The sequence below is a fragment of the Hyperolius riggenbachi genome, chromosome 1 (assembly GCF_040937935.1).
Source record: "Hyperolius riggenbachi isolate aHypRig1 chromosome 1, aHypRig1.pri, whole genome shotgun sequence".
Taxonomy (NCBI): Eukaryota; Metazoa; Chordata; class Amphibia; order Anura; family Hyperoliidae; genus Hyperolius; species Hyperolius riggenbachi.
Genome location: NC_090646.1, coordinates 69,554,698 through 69,572,367, shown reverse-complemented (window position 1 = coordinate 69,572,367; position 17,670 = coordinate 69,554,698). Strand labels below are relative to the sequence as shown.

At 46.0% G+C, this 17,670-nt stretch overlaps 1 protein-coding gene across 14 annotated transcripts in view; it reads right to left on the bottom strand.

Moving 5' to 3' along the window:
• Positions 1-17,670, bottom strand: part of CTNNA2 (catenin alpha 2) — a 3,078,224-nt gene that overhangs the window by 1,013,548 nt on the left and 2,047,006 nt on the right. The window contains exon 1 of one of the 14 annotated variants that reach the window (XM_068275023.1): positions 17,547-17,670. This exon is cut by the window's right edge and continues 43 nt beyond it. The exons of 11 other annotated variants lie outside the window; for them this stretch is intronic. In XM_068275023.1, coding sequence (XP_068131124.1) covers positions 17,547-17,603 — 57 coding nt within the window. In that variant the 5' untranslated portion in view covers positions 17,604-17,670. Of the gene's footprint in view, positions 1-16,619; positions 16,788-17,509 lie in introns of those variants that run through there. 2 more of the 14 variants (XM_068275032.1, XM_068275058.1) reach the window with 2 other exon arrangements.

The window sequence follows — 17,670 nt, the reverse complement described above, 5'->3', positions numbered from 1 at the left end:
TCACTTAAAGAGTACCTGTCAGCACCTGAATCAGTTCCCAGCCAGAAACAATGCGCAAAGTACTTTACAGCTTTTATTATTATGTATTTACATAATGCTGACATTTTTCACAGCACTTTACAAGGTATAAAATTCAAACCACTAACCATCCGTTACAATCTAAAGTCCACACCATAGTCTAGGGGTGTCAAACTCTTAAAACTCACAGAGGCGTAAATGTAAAGCCATATTATTTATTACGGTACGAGAATACTGGCCGCAGTTAGAAATGGACGCGTGTGTTGCCGTAATTCTCATGTGTAACGGCAATGTTCATGGTTGATAGCCGGTTGATTGCCGTATAATGTACCGCGACCTCTCCCTTCCTATATAGCGGCTATGTGCGTATGTTTAGTGTTTAGTGTAATATGGGCGTATGTTTAGTGTAATATGGGGGGGGGGGCGCAGGGAGGGCAGCCCAACCTCACCCTCCCCTTCTCTCCCCGCGCCGCCCTCCATGCTCCCCTCTCGGACTCAGAGTAATGCGCACAGGGAAGCGATGTAAATCTCACCTCCAATTGCCGCTCACTAGCCGCTGGTCTTCTCCTCTCTGCATAGCCGCTATACACACGCTAAAAAGCGTGTGTATAGCGGCTATGCAGAGAGGAGAAGACCGGCGGCAATTGGAGGTGAGGTAGGTATTTACATCGCTTCCCTGTGCGCATTTACTCTGAGTCCGAGAGGGGAGCACGGAGGGTGGCGCGGGGAGAGAAGGGGAGGGAGAGGTCGGGCTGCCCTCCCTGCGGCTCCTCCTCCATTACGAGGGGGCACCTACCTATCTACCTCACCTAAACTGGGGTCAGCTACCTAATCTAACCTAAACTGGGGGCAGCTACCGAATCATAGCCGTTACAAAAAACGATAAATTCAGGCACGGCTCCTGCGCGTCCATTTGTTCTTGCGGCTAAGTAGCAGTTTCCGTATTTATTACGAGCTTCCCCCTTGGGTTCAGGCAGATGTACATAGCTCCCAACTGTCCTTCTTTTGGAGGGGAGCAGGAAAAAAGGGTGACGCCATCGACTTCAATGCAATTATCGTTAAAACATTGAAAAAAGAAGAAAAAAAGGGCGCCCGATAAATACCGCTAACAACATTAGAACATTACAGTTTGTAAAGTATGTTATCATTTTAGAAGCTTGCAACGCTATAGTTTTTATCATATCATTTTGTTTGTATATACAGATTTTACTTTATCAAAGGTATTATCTTTTCTATGTGGAAAAGGGTGTTTCTGCAGAGGGAGTGGTTAGTGTTAGGCAACACCAGGGCAGGTGGTTAGGGTTAGGCACCACCCGGGGGGGGGGGGTAGGGTTAGGCGCCACCAGGGGAGTGGTTAGTTTTAGGCACCACCACCAGGGGAGAGTTCTGTGTGTGAGTAGTGTTGGGTTAAGCTGTATTGTTGCATTACGTAACGATCTTGAACGTTAATATCTTTTCGTTATTATTTCCCATCTGTTTTTACAACTGTATTTATCGTTAACCCAGTTTGACAATGATGTTTATCGTTATCAGATCTCGTTATCCACTGGCACCATTTCGTTATCCAGCAGGGTCCTTTTTTCACAGCGCCCCTTTTTCATGCACGCTTTTGGAGGAACGGTCCTTCTTTGGGAAACTTATCTCTCTGTCCCTCCTTCTTCCTCATTTGTCCCTTTTTCAGGACTGATATACAGACTTATGTAAATATATGTATTTTCATACTCAAAAAATATGTTTAACTCACTCTAAACTTTATTCCCATCTTCTAAATTGATAGATTTCTTATTTTCAAATGTTAATATGTAGGAAAAGAACCATGATAGAAAGGACCAGTGTGGTTTGAATTATAAAACATTTTTCTTATGAAATCTTTATGACATGCGTGACTAGGGGTGTGCCTGGGGCGTGGTAAGAGGTGTGGCAGGGGTGTGGCTTAAGTGTCCCTCTTTTTTATCTCAAAATGTTGGGAGGTATGGATATAGCAAAGCCTGATCGAATCCGCTCTACTACACCTTGCGCAGTAGAAAGTGGATCGGGCTGAGCTATGGCTGCCACAGCCAGAGGGGGATTCTGGTACTGTACCTGCACTGGATATCGGAGATAAATATCGCCGCGTGCTGAAGGCGCTACTGCCGCTGCACGTATCCGCCAACAAGCTTGTCGGTGGATTTTCAGGGGGTTGCCGGCGTTGGATCGAAGCTACATAGGAGGACGGGGAGAGCCTCATTAGGATCCAGAGGCTTCCCTCTCCAGAGGTAAGTAACCCATTGGAGCAGTTTTTTTCCTTTACAGATCCTCTTTAAAGAGACACTGAAGAGAAAAAACTGATGATATAATGAATTGGTTTTGTAGTAGGGGTAATTACTAGAACATTGGTAGCAAAAAAAATATTCTCATATTTTTATTTTCAGTTATACAGCTTTTTTTTTTAATAACATTGCATCATTCTCTAATATGTGCAGTTTACACATTATTCAGCATTCTAAATGTTTTTATAGAACAGGCACCGAACTTTTGATCTATCCTAACTGTTCTATGCAAAAGAAAAACACAATACAGTTGAGATAACCTAATCAGAAGTCAGAGCTCTCTGCGACTTTCAAAGTCGTAGAGCTCAATGGCAATTTGCATAGATAACAACTGGATTTCTTAACTCTTCCTGTACTGGAAACAAATATTAGACTTAGGTCTCTGCTCCTAATGCTTTATTTCTTAGATGTACTGCACAACCAATTCATTATATCATGTTTTTTTTCTCGCTTCAGTGTCTCTTTAAAGGGGAACTGTAGTAAGAGGTATACGGAGGCTGCCATATTTATTTCCTTTTAATCAATACCAGTTGCCTGGCAGCCCTGCTGATCCTCTGCCTTTAATACTATTAGCCATAGCCCCTGAACAACCATGCAGCAGATCAGTTGTTTCTGACTTTAAAGTCAGAACTGACAAGACTAGCTGCATGCTTGTTTCTGGCGTTAGTCAGATACTACTGCAGAGAAATAGACCAGCAGGCAGAGCCGGGACAAGTTCCTCCAGCACCCAAGGCTGAGACAGCAAAGTGCGCCCCTCCATCCCTCCCACCCCAGCTGCCACACACTGATTGCTGTTAGACTAAGAGGGCCACAGGGCCCACAACCTCCCCAACACCTTAATATCTACTTATCTGGCTTGCAGTCACTGCCATGTTTCCCCTTTTATTATTTCTTTCTGCTTCATACACAATTAGGAATGACAGCTGAATGAATTCTGCGCCCCCTCCTACACTGCGCCCTGAGGCTGGAGCCTCTCCAGCCTATGCCTCGGCCCGGCCCTGCCAGCAGGGCTGCCAGGCAATGGGTATTGATTAGAAGGAAATAAATATGGCAGCCTCCGTATACCTCTTACTTCAGTTCCCCTTTAAGACCTTGTAAGCTGTCCATACATTCTGAGCAGGGGTAAGAAGAAAAGCTGCATCCTCTGTAATAGCAGCGGATTGTCATTCAGGATACAGCTCTGTCACTCAGCTCATCCCTGATGTAATGTATGCTTTGATTCCTATCACAAGCGAAGCACGCACAAGGCCTGTCCTCCAGGCAGCGCACACTCCCGAGACCCAGACTCCCTTCTATCTGGGGCTGTGAAGGCAGCGGCAATTAGGAGAGACAAGGGAGAGCCAAGTCAGTGATTGCAAGACGTTTATTTATTTGCTGCGGGCTGCTGATGCCTGCAGCACGTTCACTGGTGAGCCGGCAATGCTGGCTTCTCTCTTTGTGCAATTACTGTGCGTCGCTGCTGCTTACCATACAAGCTGCAGGCCTCCTCCGTCCTGACAATCTATCCTCGCGTTATATATGGGGCTGCCTACCGGCTGGGTAATTATACGGTTACCACCAGGCCTGACCTGTAATCGGCATCTCCCAGACTCCCCTTCCTTGTTCCTTCTCATTGGGATACCACGCAGGAACCTCATCTAAAGAGAGCCTGTCAGTGTGAAAGATCTCATTCATCAATCAGTTTCACGGGAAGTTATGACATTTTCTAATATGATTTTTCTTGCTAAAAATGGCTGTTTTCGAAGCTGCTCTCTTTCTGAGGAGCAGAGGGGCCTCTGCGGGAAACGGCAGCTCTGAAAATAACAAATTATTGGCAAAATAATGTGAAATAGAGCATGTCATGACTCCTATCGGGCTGATTGGCAAATGAGGTATTACAGGTTATAAACCAGTCTGACGTACCTCCAACTTCCTGAGATGGGGGAGGGGGGGGGATAAAAAGGAAACAGGAAATTTGGGTGCCCGGCTGCTAATGGGCGCTCCATAGGCTCTAAGGCACATATCGGCTATTAGGTGCCCAAAGCAGAAATCTGGGCGCGTGATAATTATTTACAAAATTAGGTTATAGTTCTTGAAAATGTATCAATTTGAAATTATAACGTTACGTTTTTAACATTTTTAATGTTTTGTATTAACAAAGTATTCCTTTTTTAAAATTATTGTTGTTTTTTTTAATTTATTATTTTGAACATTATGAGGTTAAGAAGGGGGTTTTAGGGTAAAGCAATAGGAAAGAGGGATTTAGGGTTAGATGTCAAGAAGAGGGGTTTTAGGGTTAGACACCAAGAAGGGGTGTTTAGAGTGAGACGTCAGGAAGGAGGTTTTAGGGTTAGTTGTCAGGAAGGGGGGATTTATGGTTAGGCCTCAAGAAGGGATTTTAGGCTTACATGTCACATTTTACAAATGTAAAAAAAAGTTGTTTTGTTTCCCCCTGACAGCTAATCACAACTGTAATTTGCTCTCTCAGCTGTGTCAGCTGGCTGCCTCAGCAGAGCAGCTAATTTGTAAACACAGGATGCTAATAATATGTCTGCTTCCATGAAAGCAGGAAGTAGACATACTGCAGATTTACTGCAAGATTTGTATGAGCTGTAACAAAGATATTTTTTTCTTTAAAGGTTATTATGCTATTGCTTATCTTTTAGAGCAAAGAGGAGGTTCTGAGGTCAGGTCCGCTTTAATGATGATTGATTAATCACCGAGAGACAGCCAATCACTTTGATTAGGCAATTAATCCAAGCCTCAGTGAGGATCACTATCAGTTCTACAGAGTAAAAAATAAATAAATACAATTAAAAACAAACAAACACTCATGCCTGACTTCAGTGCGGCGTATTTCTGGTGTTCAGTTTTAGCTTTCTGGCTACTTCAGCAGAGCTGTCCTGAGGATTCCTTCAGCCTGACTTTTTTTTTTGTTCTTCCGTGAGCTTTTCAAGTTTTAGTTTTTAAACCCCCCTGCTGGATTGTTATTCCTCAAAGCAGATGCTCGCCATTCAGCCGCCTGAAAAACAGGCCCAAGTCACGTTTGCAGACAGTCCCTCACAGACATCTTGAGGAGGTGTGAATGCAAAATCCAAATTACCTAGCCCTGTGCTGCAAGCTGCAGAAGTGAGGAGTTGCCATCTGCTGGAGCGTGAGGTGAATGACACCCTGCCTGCTTCACCTACAGAGCTCTGTCTATCCATCACATAGACATACAGGACTCTGTCCACTACAGGACTCTCTCCGCAGAGACACCAGAGGACACCCTGCCTGCCTCACCTGCAGAGCTCTGTCTATCCATCGCATAGACATACAGGACTCTCTCCACAGAGACACCAGAGGACACACTCACTGCCTGCCTCACCTGAAGAGCTCTGTCTATCCATCGCATAGACATACAGGACTCTCTCCACAGAGACACCAGAGGACACACTGCCTGCCTCACCTGCAGAGCTCTGTCTATCCATCGCATAGACATACAGGACTCTCTCCACAGAGACACCAGAGGACACGTTGCCTGCCTCACCTGCAGAGCTCTGTCTATCCATCGCATAGACATACAGGACTCTCTCCACAGAGACACCAGAGGACACGCTGCCTGCCTCACCTGCAGAGCTCTTTCTATACATCGCATAGACATACAGGACTCTCTCCGCAGAGACACCAGAGGACACCCTGCCTGCCTCACCTGCAGAGCTCTGTCTATCCATCGCATAGACATACAGGACTCTCTCCACAGAGACACCAGAGGACACACTCACTGCCTGCCTCACCTGAAGAGCTCTGTCTATCCATCGCATAGACATACAGGACTCTCTCCACAGAGACACCAGAGGACACACTCACTGCCTGCCTCACCTGAAGAGCTCTGTCTATCCATCGCATAGACATACAGGACTCTCTCCGCAGAGACACCAGAGGACACGCTGCCTGCCTCACCTGCAGAGCTCTGTCTATCCATCGCATAGACGTACAGGACTCTCTCCACAGAGACACCAGAGGACACGCTGCCTGCCTCACCTGCAGAGCTCTGTCTATCCATCGCATAGACATACAGGACTCTCTCCACAGAGACACCAGAGGACACACTCACTGCCTGCCTCACCTGAAGAGCTCTGTCTATCCATCGCATAGACATACAGGACTCTCTCCGCAGAGACACCAGAGGACACGCTGCCTGCCTCACCTGCAGAGCTCTGTCTATCCATCGCATAGACATACAGGACTCTCTCCACAGAGACACCAGAGGACACACTCACTGCCTGCCTCACCTGAAGAGCTCTGTCTATCCATCGCATAGACATACAGGACTCTCTCCACAGAGACACCAGAGGACACGCTGCCTGCCTCACCTGCAGAGCTCTGTCTATCCATCGCATAGACATACAGGACTCTCTCCACAGAGACACCAGAGGACACACTCACTGCCTGCCTCACCTGAAGAGCTCTGTCTATCCATCGCATAGACATACAGGACTCTCTCCACAGAGACACCAGAGGACACACTGCCTGCCTCACCTGCAGAGCTCTGTCTATCCATCGCATAGACATACAGGACTCTCTCCACAGAGACACCAGAGGACACGCTGCCTGCCTCACCTGCAGAGCTCTGTCTATCCATCGCATAGACATACAGGACTCTCTCCACAGAGACACCAGAGGACACACTCACTGCCTGCCTCACCTGAAGAGCTCTGTCTATCCATCGCATAGACATACAGGACTCTCTCCACAGAGACACCAGAGGACAAGCTGCCTGCCTCACCTGCAGAGCTCTGTCTATCCATCGCATAGACATACAGGACTCTCTCCACAGAGACACCAGAGGACACACTGCCTGCCTCACCTGCAGAGCTCTGTCTATCCATCGCATAGACATACAGGACTCTCTCCACAGAGACACCAGAGGACACACTCACTGCCTGCTTCACCTGAAGAGCTCTGTCTATCCATCGCATAGACATACAGGACTCTCTCCACAGAGACACCAGAGGACACACTGCCTGCCTCACCTGCAGAGCTCTGTCTATCCATCGCATAGACATACAGGACTCTCTCCACAGAGACACCAGAGGACACGCTGCGTGCCTCACCTGCAGAGCTCTTTCTATACATCGCATAGACATACAGGACTCTCTCCACAGAGACACCAGAGGACACGTTGCCTGCCTCACCTGCAGAGCTCTGTCTATCCATCGCATAGACATACAGGACTCTCTCCACTGAGACACCAGAGGACACGCTGCCTGCCTCACCTGCAGAGCTCTGTCTATCCATCTCATAGACATACAGGACTCTCTCCACTGAGACACCAGAGGACACGCTGCCTGCCTCACCTGCAGAGCTCTGTCTATCCATCGCATAGACATACAGGACTCTCTCCACAGAGACACACCACAGCTATTGGTCTAACGGCGTGCTGCTAGTCGCTTCACATAGGCGCAGGCTAAGCTGCAAATGCAAAGTGAATGAGACCGATTCCCTGGATAATGCTGCCGGCCACAAGCATTCCAATTGCGATCGTCAAATGGCACCAGGCGCGGAGCTAGGGGGGGTCGGGGTAGGACAAGTGCCCCGGGGCGCCTGGTCCCCGAGGGCGCCCTCAGCCTGGCTGAGCTGCGGGTTTTTTTTTTTTTTTTGCGGCGGAGGGGAGGGGAGCAGCGCAGAGAAGAGGGAGAGCTGTGCGGACGGTGGGGAAGGGGGGCCATATCCCCCCTCCTTCCCTCACCTTAGGTGCTCTCCCTCCCTCGCTGTCCCCTCCAATGTCCGGGTGGCTCAGGCTGGCAGCGGCGGGCGGAACTCACCTCCGTCTCGCTCCAGCGCCGGCCGGAAGTTCGAGTGCGCAGCCGCTGCTCTGGTCTGGACCAGACCAGAGTTGTGGCAGATCCATCCGGCGCTGCGACGAGACGGAGGTAAGTTCCGCCCGCCGCTGCCAGCCTGAGCCACCCGGACATTGGAGGGGACAGCGAGGAAGGGAGAGCAGCTCTTCTCTGCGCTGCTCCCCTCCTGCTGGGGAGGGGGACACCTGACCTGGCTACCTACTCTGGGCACATATACCCCTGGCTACATATACTGGACATATATCCCTGGTTACCTACTCTGGGCACATATACCCCTGGCTACCTACTCTGGGCACATATACCCCTGCCTACATATACTGGGCATATAACTCTGGCTACCTACTCTGGGCACATATACCCCTGGCTACCTACTCTGGGCACATATACCCCTGGCTACCTACTCTGGGCACATATACCCCTGGCTACCTACTCTGGGCATATATACCCCTGCCTACTACATATACTGGGCATATACCCCTGGCTACCTACTCTGGGCACATATACCCCTGGCTACATATACTGGACATATATCCCTGGCTACCTACTCTGGGCACATATACCCCTGGCTACCTACTCTGGGCACATATACCCCTGCCTACATATACTGGGCATATACCCCTGGCTACCTACTCTGGGCACATATACCCCTGCCTACCTACTCTGGGCACATATACCCCTGGCTACCTACTCTGGGCACATATACCCCTGGCTACCTACTCTGGGCATATATACCCCTGCCTACATATACTGGGCATATACCCCTGGCTACCTACTCTGGGCACATATACCCCTGGCTACCTACTCTGGGCACATATACCCCTGCCTACATATACTGGGCATATACCCCTGGCTACCTACTCTGGGCACATATACCCCTGGCTACCTACTCTGAGCACATATACCCCTGGCTACCTACTCTGGGCACATATACCCCTGGCTACCTACTCTGGGCACATATACCCCTGCCTACATATACTGGGCATATACCCCTGGCTACCTACTCTGGGCACATATACCCCTGGCTACCTACTCTGGGCACATATACCCCTGGCTACCTACTCTGGGCACATATACCCCTGCCTACATATACTGGGCATATACCCCTGGCTACCTACTCTGGGCACATATACCCCTGGCTACCTACTCTGGGCACATATACCCCTGCCTACATATACTGGGCATATACCCCTGGCTACCTACTCTGGGCACATATACCCCTGGCTACCTACTCTGGGCACATATACCCCTGCCTACATATACTGGGCACATATACCCCTAACTACATATACTGGGTACATATACCCCTGGCTACATATACTGGGCATTTATAACCCTGGCTACATATACTGGGCACATATACCTCTGGCTACATATACTGGGGACACATACCCCTGCCTACATATACTGGGCACATATACCCCTGGCTACCTGTTCTGTGGACATCTCTACCCCTGGCTACCTGTTCTGGGGACATCTATACTGCTGGCCACCTATTCTGGGGACACCTATAGACCTGGGGCTACCTATTTTTGGGCAAGCATTGCTGTCAGATTGAGTGTATTTTGGGGAACTGCTGCCAGGTGAGAGGTGTCTACCATATTAAGGGGACATTCTGCCTATTTATGTGAAATGCTGTCTATTTATGTGCCTCATGACTGCTGAATTTGTCTTGTTGGGGGCCTCATGGTTACTGAATTTGTCTTGTTGGGGGCCTCATGATTTGTTGGGGGCCTCAAGATCGCTGAATTTGTCTTGTTAGGGGCCTCATGATTGCTGAATTTGTCTTGTTAGGGGCCTCATGATTGCTGAATTTGTCTTGTTGGGGGCCTCAGGATTGCTAAATTTGTCTTGTTGGGGGCCTCATGTTTGCTCATGATTGCGGAATTTGTCTTGATGGGGGTGGGGGGCTCATGATTGCTGAATTTGTCTTGGAACATGCTGGAAGGTACATACTGAGGGAGGGTGGGTGAGCGTGAGCCTGCTAACCTCCATGTACATTTGAAGGGGCGTGACCAAATATGGAGTACCCATAACCACGCCCACATTTGGTCACGACCCTTCACCTTAGGGGGCGCATTAATAGTCTTTGTCCCCGGGCGCTGAAAACCCTAGCTACGCCTCTGAATGGCACTTATTGGCCTCAAATCACTAAGCATTGCCGCATTCAGTAATGCTGAAAACAGCTGATTTTACCAATCACCTTGCCACGTGCCAATTCACTAAACCAATTACCGCACTGAAATGTAAAATTACCGACCAGTGAGGTAAATTACTGACTTGTGTCATAAATACTTCAAGAAATTGCAATTCACAAAGATTAAAGCAATGGGTAAATCAAGCAAAAGTGTCCTATATCTGTAATTAACACTCTCCAATGCACTGACAGGTGACAGCATATAGGTAGAGCTCCCCGCAGCCAAACTTCGGCTGCGGGGAGCAGTTCTCTCCAGGAACTTTAAAGCTCTGTGTGTAACCCTTCCAATGCTGGTCTAGTAAAAAAAAAATGCTGGTTGCATATAATATGCTGTAAATAATGTTTTAGAGCAAAGTTGAAGTGCAGGGTTATATTCCGCTTTAAAATGAAATAAATATGGCAGCCTTCATATCCATCTTACTTCACTTGTCCTTTAAGCAAACCAAAGTGTAACTATGTTGATTAAAGGAGTGTTATTTGCCCCCAAAAATGTACCATTCGGACACTCTGCTGGCTAAGCTAGGTGATTGAGCCGGTCCTGCAGCAATACCCAGGAACAGTGAAGCTGGTTATTACGGAGATACTGACAGACTACTCCTCATATATGACCAGACACAGTGTTGTTTCCCAGTAAATAACTAGACCTGCATGCAGCTGTCATGTATAGGACTAATACCAGCACAGATAATGCCAGAGCTACAATGTCACCCCATTCAGCTGTCAAAACACCTGGGTGGAATGTTCTGCGCTTTTTGTTCTTCTGGAACGCTGTCAGGAAATGACAGCAGCAATTATTGCTGGATATACAACATTCGGGCCCTGTGTGTCCCCGGGTGTCAGAGGCTTGTCACACAGACACTTGGGGCCCGGATCTGTGAGGGGCTGGAAAATAATACCTTACTGCTTAGAGAAAGAAAAACATTTACAACTTTGAGAAAACTCACGCTACCCTTTCAAAACATTGTCGGTGAATTTACTGGGGTAAAAAAATCAGCAAGACAATTTTCGTTTTGTTAAAGGGATGTTTATATACACTGAGCAGGGAAAACATTAAAGGATACCCGAACTGAAATGTGACATAATGAGATAGACATGTGTATGTACAGTGCCTAGCACACAAATAACTATGCTGTGTTCCTTTTTTTCTTTCTCTGCCTGAAAGAGTTAAATATAAGGTATGCAAGTGGCTGACTCAGTCCGGACTCAGACAGGAAGTGACTACAGTGTGACCCTCACTGATAAGAAATTCCCCTTTTTTTTACCTCTTACTTGCTCTCAGAAGCCATTTTCTGCTAGGAAAGTGTGTTATAGTTGGAATTTCTTATCAGTAAGGGTCACACTGTAGTCACTTCCTGTCTGAGTCAGGACTGAGTCAGCCACTTGCATACCTTATATTTAACGCTTTCAGGCAGAGAAAGAAAAAAAGGAACACAGCATAGTTATTTGTGTGCTAGGCACTGTACATACACATGTCTGTCTCATCATGTCACATTTCAGTTCGGGTATCCTTTAAGGCAGGGCTCACACTTATTAAAGCAAAAATAAACATATAAAGTAATGATTTGTATGTGTAGTACAGCTAAAAAATAGAACATTTGTAGCAAAGAAAAGAGTCTCATATTGCTTTCCAGGACTGGAAGAGTTAAAGAAAAAAACCTTCAGTCATCTATGCAAAAGAGCTTTTCTGAGCTCTTCAACTCACTGGGTCAAATACAGTCCTGTTTTCTGACGCACTTAAAGAAACACTGAAGTGAAAAAAAAATGATATAATGAATTATATGTGCAGTACGGCTAATTACTAGAACATTAGTAGCAAAGAAAATATTTCCATATTTTTATTTTCAGTTATATAGTTTTTCTTTTATATAACATTGCATCATTTTCTAATACTTGCAGTTTACACACTACTCAGCATTCTGAATGATTTTACAGAGCAGGCTAGTCAACTTTTGAACTGTTCTCTGCAATGAAAAAGAAGATACAATGACTGACAATTGAGATAACAAGCTTCAGAAGACAGAGCTCTCTGCGACTTAGTGGAGCTCAATGGCTCTTTAGCATAACTGGAGTTTCTTAGCTCTTCCTGTACTGTAAACAACATTAGACTTATGGCTCTGCTCCTAATGTTTTATTTCTTAGCTGTACTACACATACAAATCATTATATCATATTTCTTTTTTCGCTTCAGTGTCCTTCAGATAAGATTTTACTGCGGGAAAGTTCAAAGGGACATTATTTCTGCTTTGTTTTATAGTTTAAAAGACAGAGGCCCATATGCAATTCATTTTTTCACAATTTTCTCCCAGGCGATATTTTCAAACTTGTCAATAAAATACCTTTTAAACCACCAGTATGCAAACAAATACTCAAAATAATTTTGATAGTACTTTTTCACCTTCTTTTTGTACTTTTTCCATTGCAAAGTGCTAAAAAGTAATGCACTGAAGATACAAAAAAAACTATATCTCCTAGGTGAAAACTCAGGAGAAAAAGTGAATTGCATATGGTCCCAGAGTGTGGTTTTAAAACTGCATCTGAGGCCTGGTGCACACCAGAGGAGTTTTTCTGAGCGTTTTGAGTTTTTAAATCTGCTGCTAATGTTATCCTATGTGTCTGTGCACACTGGAGTAATGAGGTTTTGTAAAAAAAAAAAATCAAAGAGGAATACCTCAATGTATATCGCATAAAACCCATGGCCTACTTCCGCTTCATTGATATTTTAATCATCTGGTCTGTAAAGGTGGGTACACACATCAGATAAAAGTCTTTATAAAATGAGAGATCACAGACCGATTTTACCCTATTCCATGTCTACACAGTCTATTCTATGGAGCTGAACTCCCCATCAGATAGAAATCTTTGCAAGCTGCTGGACACAAAGATGCTGTACACATGCAACAGATCAGTATCTGCAAAAGATCTGTTCCTGCAAAATGCATTCATAATCTAGGATATCTGCAGATCCTCATACACACCTTGTTTAACAGACATTCATCTGCATATCTGACAATCATCTGCAGATCTGAATATCCATCCTGGTGGATCTGACCTGCAGATGATTGTCCGTTAAACAAGGTGTGTATGAAGATCTGCAGATATCATAGACTATGAATGCATTTTGCAGGAACTGATATTTTGCAGGAACAGATCTTTTGCAGATACTGATCTTTTGAATGTGTGCAGGAGAGATCATCTTTGTGTGCAGGATCTTATCTGATGGGGAGTTCAGCTCCATAGAATAGACTGTGTAGAATATGGCTCTCATACTACATGGATTGCGGTAAAATTGGTCTGTGACCTTTCATTTTCCAAAGACTTTTATCTGATGTGTGTACCCACCTTAAAGAGAACCCGAGGTGGGTTTGAAGAATATTATCTGCATACAGAGGCTGGATCTACCTATACAGCCCAGCCTCTGTTGCTATCCCCCCCTCCCCCCCCCCCCCCCCCCTAAGGTCCCCCTGCACTCTGCAATCCCTCATAAATCACAGCCACGCTGCTGACAAACAGCTTGTCAGAGCTGGCTGTGTTTATCTCTATAGTGTCAGTCTGCTGCTTTCCCCGCCTCCTGCAGAACTCCAGTCCCAGCCTGCCTCCCTTCCCTCCCTGCTGATTGGAGGGAAGGGACGGGGGCAGGGACCAGAGCTATGCAGGAGGCAGGGGAGCAGCTGAGACTGACACTACAGATGTAAACACAGCTTCACAACACGGCTGTGATTTATGAGGGATTGCAGAGTGCAGGGGGACCTTAGTGGGGTTTGGGATAGCAACAGAGGCTGGGCTGTATAGGCAGATCCAGCCTCTGTATGCAGATAACATTCTTTAAACACACCTCGAGTTCTCTTTAAGTGAGGATGATCTTCTCCAGTTCCACAGGAACTTCAATGCCTTCCATCCCACAATCAAATTGAAACTTACCTACTCTCACACAGAGATAAACTTGCTGGACACCGCCATATACATCAGGGGTAACAACCTACAAACCTCTGTGTATCGCAAACCTACAGACCGTCCCACATACCTAAGATATGACAGTTTTCATCCCAAGCACATTAAGAACTCTATAATTTACAGCCAAGCTATAAGGTACAACCGGATTTGTTTTGACAGGATGGACAGAGACAAGCACCTTTATCGCCTTAAAGGGAACCAGAGACAAAGCACACTTGTGTATTTTACCATATATATCAGTAAGAACATTAGAGAAAACACTTACCACGCTCTCTGTTTCATCCTCACTGCTAAAAGTGTCTGTTAGCATCTGTGATAAGAATCCCGGACTGAGCATTCACTCTGGCTTTGCAGGGAATAATTATAGCTGACTCATTATAGCAGAGCCACAAGGGGGCAGGCTTGGGCTTGAAAAGACACCAGAAAACACAGACTCAGCAATAATCTTTCCATAGCAAAGTCAGACTGAGCTCAGTCGGGGATTCTCAGTCAGATTAAACAGAGAACAATGAAACAAAGAGCAGATTAGGTGTTTACTGTCATGTTCCCACTGATTTATAAGGTAAAATACAAGAGGGTGCTTCATCTCTGGTTCTCTTTAAAGGGGCACTATGGCAAAAAATTGTAAAATTTAAACTATGTGCAAACATAAACAAATAAGAAGTATGTTTTTTTTCCAGAGTAAATGAGCAATAAATTACTTTTCTCCTATGTTGCTGTCACTTACAATAGGTAGTAGAAATCTGACAGATGTAACAGGTTTTGGACTAGTCTATCTCTTCATAGGGGATTCTCAGCAAGGCTTTTATTCTTTATAAAGATATTCCCTAAAAAGGATTTAAATACTGATGCTGGCCAGCTTCCCTGCTCCTTCCACAGTTTTTTGGCAGTTGGACAGAGCAACTGCCATTCACTAAGTGCTTTTGAAAATAAATAAATCCCTGAGAATCCCCCTATAAAGTGATGGACTAGTCCAAACCTGTCACTTCTGTCAGATTTCTACTACCTACTGTAAGTGACAGCAACATAGGAGAAAAGTAATTTATGGCTCATTTTACTCTGGAAAAAATGTACTTCTTATTTGTATATGTTTGCATATATTTTACATTTTACAATTTTTCGCCATAGTGCCCCTTTAAGAACATTTTAATAAACAAGGCTACAGTCCTCCTATGACTGAGGCCCAAATCAGGAAAGCCATCATCATCCCCAGGACCAAACTCCTGAAAAATAAGGAAAATCAGAAAAAGGACCGTGTCCTAATGGTTGTCAACTACAACCCACACCTGGAAATCTTAAGGCGTGTACACACGCTGGATTTTTTAAAACTACGGGTCGTCAGACCCGCCCACGAAATTGCAAACTGTCATCAGAACGACCGCCCTGCAGGTGGGTCTGATGACCCGTAGTTTAAAAAATAATGGCGTTTGTACGCGCCTTTAAGGAGGATTGCTAAAGAACTTCATCCCATTTTACACAAGGATCACAGACTGAGAAAGATACTCCCTAAGCCTCCCCTCCCGGCAATCAACCAATCTTAGGCTTCTTGTACACTAAATGCGATTCCGATTTTTTTATACGATACGATTTTTAATTCCGATTAAAAAAGTAGCAACATGCAGTACTTTTTTTTTATCGGAATCAAATATCGAATCGTATAAAAAAAACTGAATCGCATGTAGTGTGCAAGAGGTCTGAAAAAGATGATTGTCAGGAGTTCATTGAATAGGCCACAACAAAACTGAACATCACCCTGCCGACAAAAAAGGTGTGGGACCTGCAGACACATTTACTCCACTGTACAGAGTACGAGGCGCATTTTCCTTTGAGTCCATCAATCTGGTATATCGGATCATTTGTGCCAAATGTCCCAATGTTATGTATGTAGGAAAAACTGGACAAACTCTGTCCAAGTGGATCAGTCAAAACCAGCCTTTTCAGCAGGCCAACAGACTATACACTCGCGGAAACTGTCGTCAGAACGTCCGCCCCGCAGGCAGGTCTGACGACTGGTAGCTTGTGTCAGTCCGACGTGTGTACGCACCTTTAAAGCATCTTAATGACTTTGTATTTATGCTTGAAAAAATCTATGTATCTCCTTTTAATGTTGCATGTATATAGAGCTGTCTGTTCCATCAGTTTATAAGCAAACAGGATTGAAGCCTGATGACCGCTATACAGCCGAAAGCTTGCTTACTCTTATTCTTTCAAGTTAGCCAATAAATAGTATCATCCTGATTCAAAACCTACTGACGGCTTACATGGTACAATACTCTACTGCTACTACTAAATTTAAATAAAGTGGACTGACTAAAGTGGACTTACTTCGCTGCAGTGCCGGGATCTTTACCTCACACGATATTAGACCTACTTCATCCAGAGCCAGCCGCAGCGACCTTGCAGTCGCGTTATTCCTCCTAATTATGCCTGTGATAAAAATGTACTATAGCTGCTCTTGAACTCATTAATTAGTCGCTGTTCAGAGTGCCTGCCCTCCATCTTCCTTATCACTTCCCCTGTCAGTAGTTTTAATGTTCACAGTGATTGCTAAATGTATATACACATAAAACTGACAGGGAGGCCATTTTGTAACTTAACGTTTAAAAAAAAAGTATTTTTACATTCACCTTAAAGTGAACCCAAGGTGGGGTTCTAAGAATATCTGCACACAGAGGCTGGGTCTGCCTATACTGCCCAGCCTCTGTTGCTATCTCAATCCCCCCTAAGTTCCCCCTGCGCTCTGCTGTCCTCTATAAATCACAGCCACACTGTTGACATGCAGCATGTCACAGCGGGCTGTGTTTACCTATGTAGTGTCGCTCTCACCCCTCCCCCTCCTCCTGCATAGCTCCGGTCCCCGCCCGTGTCTCTTCCCTCCCCGCTGATTGGAGGGAAGGGACGCGGGCGGGGACTGGAGCTATGCAGGAGGCGGGGGGAGCGGCGAGAGTGACACTACATAGGTAAACACAGCCCGCTGCGTGTCGACAGCGCGGCTGTGATTTATGAGGGCATAGCAGAGCGCAGGGGGAACTTAGGGGGGGATTGAGATAGCAACAGAGGCTGTGCAGTCTATGCAGACCCAGCCTCTGTGTGCAGATAGCATTCTTAGGGCTGGATTTCCCATAAGGCACTGTAGGCACGTGCCTACAGGCGGAGCTATGTGTGAGAGGCGGGTCCTGTCCTCTTCTGTCCCCTGGCAACAGCAGCTACATTACCCTCGCTACAATCAGATGCCTCCATGTAGAGCCGTACGTAGCAATGTGAGGGCGCATTCCTCTTCACTATATGCTGAGCTGCTGGCCGCCCCATCTGCCTTCTCTCCCAGCCTGCGCTTCTGGTTTGAGTGTCTGACGCTGTCAGATATATGACAAGCGCT